Source organism: Notothenia coriiceps, unplaced genomic scaffold (assembly GCF_000735185.1).
Source record: "Notothenia coriiceps isolate Sejong01 unplaced genomic scaffold, NC01 NC01_scaffold00021773, whole genome shotgun sequence".
NCBI classification, from domain to species: domain Eukaryota; kingdom Metazoa; phylum Chordata; class Actinopteri; order Perciformes; family Nototheniidae; genus Notothenia; species Notothenia coriiceps.
The window spans coordinates 732-11,483 of NW_011354474.1; the positions used below are offsets into that span (position 1 = coordinate 732).

Below are 10,752 nucleotides of genomic sequence, written 5' to 3' on the forward strand. Positions count from 1 at the left end.
GGGGCGAACAGATGATATTTCATCAGCACGGGATATATAATTTGAAGCGACGCAGTAAGTCAAGACTTCTCCGGTAGCCGATTACATGCTGCCATTGTGGAGGGCTATGAGATAAACATCGTGAGTGTATCGATGTACGTTCGGAATACAATGGTCTTTCTATACATTTATTAACATGTAAGGGGCACAGTGGGACAGGGATATCGGCAGTGGTTTCGAGTGCAGAGAGTCAGCGTCGTCTCAAATTGTGTTGACGATTTCGTAGACGTAGTACCTCCTACTCTTCGACTCGAGTCGTACGGCACTTAAACCGTACGGAGTGTCGCATTACTCAAGAGGTTCCTGTGGTGTGTGTCGACTAGGATCACAACTGTCATCCCCTGTCTGAACCTTGCCTATCATCTCAACCCTAACTTCGTATCACTCTTGTCGTGCTGAATTTGGACATGGGGGATAGGTACACACCGGACACCACCGTGCAGGCGAAGAGGACCGGAAATCTCATCGAATTCATACAGATATTTGAGATCATTACAAATATGGTCTAATCCCTTATTGGAGTCAGATTGACTGCTATGTTTGCGCAAGAATGGTTTTGGTATTTAATAAAACCGACCTGATGTGGGAACCAGGTCATAGTCAAACAAGACTACACAACCGACAGTATCTAGGGTATGTAGTACGGCTCAGCGGTTGCTTTGGTGTGTGACACACACACACACACACATAGCACACACACCACAGCACACACACACACACACACACACACACCACACACACACACACACACACACACACGCACACACACCACACACACCACACACACACAACACACCACACACACACGACACACACACACACACACACAACAGACACCACACACAAAACCCCACCCCACACACACAGCTCGTCTAACAACAAATCAGACTTGTTGTAAAGACCCTCCGTCTTGAAAGACGAGACCTTTTTATTTAGAGTAGCCTCAAGTCGAACTACCGTCAGCACTGCCGATGTAGGTTATTGATTCATCGCAGAAGAATCTCAACGAACGAATCCCCTTCATCACTCTCTTGGAACAGGTGTCTTACGACGTGTGTTTTACTCGACGAGAGTCTGGCACAGGAGAGTTCGTCGGGTCGACTGGAGGTAAGACCCAAAGTCGCAGTTCCGATTGTATTCCAGTTTGAGACAGGTCTGCATTCTTAATTCAGAATTATCTTACGCATACTGTTGCTCTGACCCACCGGTATACTGAGTCAGGTGAGAGGATCAGTTCTGTGAAAATCTCCGTTGCGCGGAAACATTACATGTCGCTAGTTTCAAACGAAATTTTCACAACATCCCGTAACAATTAGGACAGCTCAAGATCTCTACCGTGTCTTTGTCCTAAGTCGACTCTAATTCCTTTTACATGACGCGTAGACACGTAACGGATATACCATATCATACGAAAGTCACCACATTTCATTGATTCATGTAAATTGAGTTCATGACTTCCCAATAGCAATAGCTAGTGGAGCACGCTCAGGTACTGCGGACCGCATAAAGCTTAGCAGACTCTTCACGCTAACAAAAGGATCACTTCTAGGCAGGGTTGGGAGGGTTACTTTGTAAATGTAATCAGTTACTGATTACTGAATACATGCTCTGAAAGTAATCAGAATACAGTTACAGTTACATGTCTTAAAAAAGTATTTACGTATTTAGATTACTTTTAGAATACTTTTGGAATACTTTCTTTTTCCATAACAGATGGGTATGTTTTGGTGAACAGGAGACACGTATTTTACTGTTTGAATGGCTTATCAAGAACTCAAACACAACATCTTGGCGTCATTCTGGACAGCTCCCTCTCATCTGCACCCCACATAAAAAACATCACCAGGACTGCATTCTTTGTACTGTCTTAAAACCTTTCCTTGGAATATGTTATGAATTGTAAGGTGTCCTTGGGTGCTTTGAAAGGCGCCCCTAAATAGAATGAATTATCATTATGATTTATTATCTGAAACGATGTAATAACTTTTAAAACTTTTTCCAGTCACTTGCCCCATGCATTCAGCAGCAGCAGGCCATTCACTTTGATTTGATCCCGTTATGAAATGTCATCATTTCGACAATAAATAAATGCTACATAAACGTTATCTTGCACATTTTATCTAACCATCTCCGTTTCTAACTTTCAATATATTTTAAAAGAGATCTCTCTCTCATCTGCGTGCGGGGGCGGGGCCTCACAGACATGCTGCATCTCTCTCTGCTCACTGACATGCTGCAGCGCTGTGCAGTGTGCACAAAGTTCTGACGGTAATGAATATTACATTTTGAGAGGAAACTTTTCCACCAATAATTCCAATAAGTATTCCAAAATGTATTCACTTCAGGTTTACGAAAGTAACTGTAATCAGATTACTCGTTTTTCAAATGTAACGCCAGCTGAATACAGTTAGCCTACTGGATTTTTGTATTCTGATTACGTAACGCCGTTACATGTATTCCGTTACAACCCAACCCTGCTTCTAGGCTACTGTCCCGCAGCTCCTGCCTCTCTGTTGGACTCTGTCGCAGCGTGGCTACTGCTGTGGTGCGGAGCGCATTAACCAGACTCTTCACAGCGAAGGATCAATTCTTCTTCAAGGCAGGGAAGGTTTCGCACTATGCAGTCTACTGTCCCGCAGCTGCTGCCTCTCTGTTGGACTCCGGTACTGCACCTTACTCACAAAAAAAAAAATCTCGAAAAAATGGGTCGGGGGGGGAACGCAGTAACCACTCCACCAATGCCACAGTCACCCCGTCGTGCGGGCCGGATGAAAATGTCTGGCGGGCCGGATGTGGCCCACGGGCCGCCAGTTGGTGGTCACTGCTGTAGGGGATTGGACTTTGGACCGAAGGGTCGCCGGTTCACGTCTCGATCGGACGAAACAATACGGAGTGTTGACTTGTACTGGAGAGGAGCCAGTTCACCTCCTGGGCCACTGCCAAAGTGCCCTTGAGCAAGGCACCTAACCCCCAACTGCTCACTGGCGCCGGCTAGACTGGCTTCCTCCGCTCTGACCTCTCAACTGCATGTGCATGTGTGCATATAACTGGGTGTGTATTTGTGCATGTTGTAAAAACTGTGCACTGTATTACCTGTATAAAATCGCATGTGTGTGTACGACAGAGTGGATTAATAAAGGTCCATCTTCTTCTTCTTATTATTATTATATACTGTTCATTCAGTTATTTCCACTTATACAGCCTACATTTCAAGGAACCTCTTGCTAAATATTCCGAATGAAATACTATCAATAATGATAACATTTGTGACCCGACAAGTGACGTAATCTTGGTTCCACAAATTTGATAAAAGTTTCGCAACTGAAAACTACATATTTAGATGTTGGAGTTCAGCTTGGACCCAGTGGTGTAGCCTGGACATCTGGTAGTTTTGAAGCTATCATAATTAAAACAGTTAATACTCAAAATTGCCATCATCATTCTGGTCTGGGTGAAGAATAATGGTGCTGCAATAGTACGGTATTATGGTGCAACATCATTGTTTAATTCTTTAGAGAAAATCCTGGGTTGCCTTTCTATCTGACCTTTCCATTCAAATGTTCTGCAAAACTTTTTCGGGGATATAGTTTGTCTAAAATTTGAAATGGTTGTCTATCTAAACTAAACCGTCTACGAACTGGGGTCGGTCGCTTCAAAACATCAATGAAGAAGTGGGGCCTGGCAGACAGTGCTGCATGCGAGTGCGGTGACCCTGAATAGACTGCCGAACATATAATAACCACCTGGCCTTTATATAGACCACCCTCGGAAGCCAGCCTCTTCGACGTAGGACCAGAGATGCGGGCATGGCTACACGACACCGAGTTGGACCTCTGACGTTACACAAAAGAAGAAGATCTAACGGTGATTTCTGTTCTGCTCAGGGATGAGGAACATGTCTTCTGTATGTGCCTGAAGTTCCTTCTTATAAGTTATATCCTTCTACTTTTGTGTACAAATTATTTGCACCTTCTTGATCCATTTGACTCTTTCACATGCTCTCTGGAGCCCAGAGTCGGTAAATCACCCATGAGCCATACAAGTCTAATTCACTTATGACATCCTGCCAGATCCCTCAACTGCAGGAAGGTTTACTAGCCAGATTTTTTTTACATAGCAGCAATAAGCTACTAGAAATAAGAACGCATAGACAAGAGCACCCATGTTTGTCTTGGCAAGAAACATCCAGATCATATCAAAATGTTTTTTCAAAGTAAGCTTGTTACACCTCAAGCTTGGGGTTAATACATATTGTTATCGATATTAAAAAAGCACTCCAAAACACAATGTAACTATTTTGTGTGTAAAACTTGCATATGGTAAGATTGGTAGAAGTTAAGCAGTTCTCCAAGCTTTCTGACTCATCTGTTCCGACACAGCCAGTTTTCACCAGGGGAAACTAGTTTATCTTTGCCTGCTTTTGACAGTGAATTTGGCCAAAATCTACTGCTGAGGGGGAAATGTATCCGTGTTACACACTGTGACAACAATCTGATGCAGGTTGGAGCAGGAGGCGATGCTCGGCCTGCAGAGACTTGACAGAGATGATGCCAATCACTAATACAAGGCTATCTGTATGGAATGGTGGACAACAATCAAAGGGAGTGAAATAGTATAGATAAATGCTTTGCCACTTTAGAAGGTTGCATGAAAAATATTATTTTCACAAATCGAAAAAGGCTGTGAGGATTTGATTGTAGTACTGTTATTTTCACAGTGACCACGAATGGGAATCAATAGAAAATAAATGTCAGAATTGCTTTGGTCCATCCCTTTACAGCTTATAACAAAAACACAAAGGCAACAAGTACCTTCATGACGGAAAATGTAATTATTCAATAAAAAAAGTAATTGGTTGTTTTCCATATTATGATGTCGAGGTACCATAATGCTCAAACTTTCATTGAGAAACACAGTGCGGAACAGAGCCGTGCCGCGCAAATAAAACGTCTGCATTCATTGCTTTGTGCCACATGGCTGTCCCAGAAACACACCCACTCTGATAACACGACGTTTGTCAGCCAACCTGTTTTGTGCTGTCAACAATGACGACAGGGCGTGGGCTTTATTCATTTCTACAGTACAAGCTGTTGTGGTTCGCTCAACACGGAGCCTGGCGAATGTCTGTGTCTGCGCTTTGGAAGAAGAGGAGGCAGGGTGACTGGCAGCCGGCCAAAGCCAGCACACTAAACACAAGTGTGGAGACGGAGCATGAGTGAATGGGGAGGAGCTTGGCTGAGCCTTTTTAACACAGGGCCATAATTCACCCTCTTGTAAACACTGAAGAAAAGCCGCCTACAATACACTGACTGCTCTACGTAGGCACAACGAGATCTGGAAAAATGAAGCTCAAATCAAGGCCAGCTAGCAGTGTAGGATTGTTTTACAGAAGGTACCTTTATTTAATATGTGCTAGGCTGGAGATTCTGGGAAGTTGTGCTGTGACAACATACAATTCCTTAACAGTAGGTTGTCGGCTGTTGGGCATGACCTTTAAAGCAAAAGGCTATCTGTCAAACATCTTTAGGTTGTCTCAGCCTTCCCAGGGCTAGCACAGCACTTGTGCACAAATAAAGGTTAACAGCTCCGCCCGTCGCCCTGCCCCAGTTCTGTCCTGGACATTCGGTCATCGATATATACATTTCTGTTTGATCCAGACGGCTGGAGCCTAGATGTAGAAAGACAATACTAGTAGGCACAGAGAGGCTTGATACAGGAAACAGGGTGGCAAAAGGAAACCCTTCCTGTTGTAAAATAATATAATTAGAGGAAGAAGAGAAGAGAAATTCAGAAAGCAGTTTAACAGATGTGCCACTCACCTTCTCCAGTTGTTGTCCAGAGGGGGGGACAGGTAGACGGCTCCGTACGGAGAGCTCTCTATGTGGGTTTGAGTTAAGGGAATTATAGGAACAGAAACATGTGATAGTAAGTTCAATTTTATAAAGATCTCAACTATTGCTATTACATATTACCACCAAAGACGAAATGGAGGACAAATTGAATAAAACACATTTGCAATAAGACTTGAAACTTTTAATTATAAAGGCATTTGAGGTCTGATTCTAAACGATAATGTGTTTTAACTACAGTTCTAAGCTCAACTTGACATGAAATCTTAAGAAGGTGAGAGTCCAAGGTGCAAAAAGAAAAGAAAGCATTCATATTGCGAGCACATTCTCATCAAAGCCCCATAACGATGACAGACAAGCCTGAACAATGGAGCTGCCTTTTTCAAATATTTGATGAAACAATGACAGCGTTATTTGATTTACAACAGAATGTAGAAGCAGAGTTCCTGACATTGTCTGAAGAAGGGCAGGACTTCAGAAGGGTGGTGTTTTGATTTGCCGACAATTTTAGTGTTTGTAAGTGTAGCTCCTTTGCTCTGGAAACAGTCTCCTCCCTGGGTGGTTCAGGGAGGGGTGTTTAAAATGGTGACCGATCAACAAAAACGAATTAAAGGTCCCATGTCATGGCCATTTCTACAGATCATAATTCCATTGTTGAGGTATACTAGAATAGATTTATATTGTTCAATGTTCCAAACTCACATTGGTTTCTCATACAGCATCTCTGTATAATATGTGTAGTCACTCTCTGTCCTAAACGGCTTGTTGGAGCTCCTGCCCCCCCCACTCCCTGTGAGCTCAGTGTGCTCTGATTGGTCAGCTCGCCCACTCTGTTCTGATGAGTCCACCACCGTTACAGCGGAACATCAGTGATTATGTGTTACAATGGCGTTAGCAACCAGAAAATGACACCAGTAAGGACAAACAGATGAGAATGCTGCGTGGGGTCTGGGTGCCGTGTTGGCGGGGCGTTGCGCGGCTCGCTGCTGCGAGGAGCGGACAGTGTGAGCTGGGTTCTTTTCCTGCTTGCTGCGTGGGACCTGCGAGACAGCGAGACATCGCGAATGGATGCGGGAAGGGGGGGATGCTGAGGGGGCTGCAGCACCCCCATCTGCGAGGCTCCACTAGCACCCGCAACCTTCATAACACACAAGGGGACGGGTAATAACCGGAAAAGCATGACATGGGACCTTTAAAGCTTTGAGATTGGGTACCACTCAAGGACAAACACTGTTCTGCATAGCATCTGTTGGGCCTTGGAAAACATATTATCAGTAGAAGTGAGACAGAATTACAGAAACTGGAGCCATGCTATCAACACTTGCACTAATTTGATGATAAGTCCCTTTTAAAATATTATAAACAAATACAATTCAGGGGAAAGGACAGTATTGTTGTCTCTCCAAGCTCAGAGAAGTAACAATCCGGTCAAACTGGTTATGTGGCTGTTTCACATGCTCTTAGCATTATTCAACAACTCTATTAATGGGGTCAACCCTTAACTGTAGATGGAGCACAGAAGTTTTGTGTCGGGTGTGTAAAATTGGGATACAACTCAAACTTCACCCTCGATTACTTGTCAAATTAAAGCAACACTCAATTTTCTAAATCTGGCACTGATAAATGAGAACCAGAAATTGCTCTACAATTTTGTATTTAAAAGAAGTTGCTTTTCTCCCCGTTATTATCAATCAAAATTCTCTTTTTTTACCCCCATTTGTGTTTATTTTCCGTCCTTTCTCCGACAAAAGGCTTTTATTAATAATCCAACATAAAGCAAACTTTTAAAATGTTGTCCAAACACAAGCAGCTGTTTAAGGATTTCGCCTACACAGATTATAATATAATAAAAACGCAATTCAATCAGGATATATATTTAATTAAAATGATTATTCTCTGCGACATAATCTGTGCTATCGATACCTTCTGGTTTCCACAAAAGAATACATTTGTGGCGTTTAAATAGATACAAAGACCTGTTTCTGATAGCATTATTTTGTCTTAGTGGAAACTAAGAGCAATGACAGCGGAAGTGGTTAAGAGATGGATTCCGACCATAAAGCTACTGTATATATTATGCAAGACCTCCAAAAATCCGACCACTTATTTGAAGTCGCTTTGGACAAAAGCGTCAGCTAAGTGAAATGTAATGTAATGGTATATTTATCGCACAGCCTTGAAATCAGTATTTATAGCTTGGAACGTGTTTCTGAATCCTCTTTCAGTATGAATAACATCAAAGAACAACCTGTTCTTTACTCCTATTACAATAACAGGGATTACTCTCTGATGGCCTTTGATCAGTTTTTAAAGTATCTTCAAGACTCAAAACTAATGGAGGGCAACAAAAGTCTATACAGAAATAAAAAGTATTTTTTTTCTGAATAGCCACTAACCAGTTTTTAACCATCTCCCCTTGTTTGTGTGTTTTTTTTAACATTGGCTTTCTTTACCACATAACCCTTGAGTACTTTTGTTGCCGTACGTTTTCTCAAAAGATACAAACACGTGAACAGGACTAAAGTTAGACTTAAAGGGCCATTTCAACTGATCACAATTCCATTGTTGAGGTCTACTAGAATATATTTATATTGTGACATTTTTTAAAATTACATTGGTTTCTCATACAGCGTCTCTGTATAGTATGTGTATTCACTCTCTGTCCTAAATGGCTTGTTGGAGCTCCTGCCCCCCCCACTCTAGTTAGAGATGTCCACACAAACATACACCTTGTGACCAAAAGCTGATTGGAAATGTCTGTCTATTTTGACCATAGATTTTGACACAACAATCTCTCCCACCGGTAACCTTTAGACCATGTTGACCTGGCGATCTATACCTGCACAGGAAACATTTACAAACACCACCCACAAAATACAAATGGACTTATTTTTTGTTACTAACAAGAGCAGACTTTTAGAAGAGTGCCTAAACCCACGCTCTTTACATTACAGTGACTTCTACATTACAACAGAAATGCATAATATCCAGGAAATATGTGAGACAAACCGCAGAGCTTTACAATGCCTCAACTAATTCAAACTGCAGCGCTGATCAATCAGAAACAATCAGAAACAGTCAAGTATGTTTAGAGCTGTGCTATAACGGTTGAACATTCAATTTAAACGGTCAAACATCCCCCTCATGGTAGGTCTATTGTACACATGAGCCCTGGACACATATAACAAACATGCATGACTCCATACAAACTGAAGAGGCAAGTTTCATCAGTGAGGAGAGAAAAATAAAAATAAATATGATTATGAAATGCTTTCCTCAAAGTACTCAAGGGTATTGTCCAATAGAATGATGCATTGTTCACAATTTTTTTTTCAGGCCGACCTATTAACATTGCAAGGGCTCCCTCGAAAGAAACTAATGCTAAAGCTAATTTTGTTGCACTGTTCGGATAATTTCCACATATTAAGACCACTTTCATAATTTTAAAATGCAACTGCCAGAAGTAAAAAGCTAATGTTAAGCTACTCACCAAGGCTAAGCTAAAGTCAGCTAATGTTTGGACTGATTAGGTTGAGTAGTCTCATTTATTAACTTGTTAGCAACCGCAATCTTTTATGAAAAGACGTTTTTGTGATTCACCAGTGGCATATTTATTTACATATTTTCTGACGTAGAACACAACTTAAGAATCTCTTAAGCTTGTACATCCCACAGACCTTATTTCAGGCAACTACCCACAAACTTATTCATAAAATGTTGACTTCGAGAAAAGGGAAGTGGTAAGAAGATAACTTATTTCCAGGTTGATGACTCATTCATGCAACACTCTAAAACAGTTACGTTATGCTTGTGTTTCGATTGTTCTCCGTGGAAATATATACACTAGTGTGACATCACATGCTGAGACACAGGACAGCACTCCTCTCGAGCTATCGCACACACCAATCGTGACATTTCACTGAATCATCTCTGTGTCAAGGCAAAGGACTACACAGACCTAGTTATTAAAATGCTACCGAGGGGGGGGGTGAGGGGAGGGGGGGGGGGGGGGGGGGAGTGCCGATGGATCAAAGTGGCCTAAGGGGTGTTTTCAATGTGAAATGTTAACACACAATTGGGTGTGAATCCCAGATTCAAGGAAAAAATGTAAATTTAAGCGGGCTGTGCGATTGCAAGGAAATTAAAATTAATGTTCTCTTATATTAATATACCGTCTCTAGATAAAGACCCTTTAAAAATACCAAATGTGTTCCAAACAGAAAAACTACTGTTTTTAATATATACTATTACATAGGAAGAATAGGCACGTAGTGTGGACAGTGTTTCTTCCAGTTGGTTTCGTTGTATTTTTATTTTGTGCGTTTTTAAAAAGTTTTCAGTCTCTGATGCTGATTTTCCAAGGAAGCAGCTTTTTGTGTGATCACGTTATTAAAAAGGTATAATAATAGAGACTGTTACAGAAATCAGAGTCCCCTCATCTCAGAACACATTGCAGAACAACTCGAGTCAAGGGACCTTCAGGGGTTTTTCCTGCATTCAGATCGAGATCAGCGATAAATCGATCCTAACAAAGAGCAACTTTGCGGGAATTTCAGAGACCAAGTGAATAAATGTGGTAAGCAAACATGGATGTATACACTAGATTTTCAAATAGATACATAGAATATTACACTACAGTCGGGAACATCTGGGCGTCGCGTATGTTAAGAACATTTTTACTTCGCTAAAAAAAGACCACCGCGTGGGACGTCAACATCCTAAACGTTAAATTCAATTAAAAACAAAGAACACAACAACAAATAAAAAAAAATTTTGGAACCACAGAAAGGTTTGAAAATGTAATATTCCGAATGCATATTGACGGGACGGACCACAAACCTTATATGATGACCTGCCTAGGCGG

At 41.7% G+C, this 10,752-nt stretch overlaps 1 protein-coding gene across 1 annotated transcript in view; it reads right to left on the bottom strand.

The window, feature by feature from the left end:
- Positions 1–5,443: 5,443 nt before the first annotated feature.
- Positions 5,444–10,752, bottom strand: part of LOC104953471 (CREB-regulated transcription coactivator 1-like) — a 19,348-nt gene continuing 14,039 nt past the window's right edge. The window contains exons 3-4 of the mRNA XM_010780422.1: positions 5,859–5,920; positions 5,444–5,707 (exon numbers count right to left, since the gene is read on the bottom strand). Coding sequence (XP_010778724.1) covers positions 5,617–5,707; positions 5,859–5,920 — 153 coding nt within the window. The 3' untranslated portion in view covers positions 5,444–5,616. The remainder of the gene's footprint in view (positions 5,708–5,858; positions 5,921–10,752) is intronic.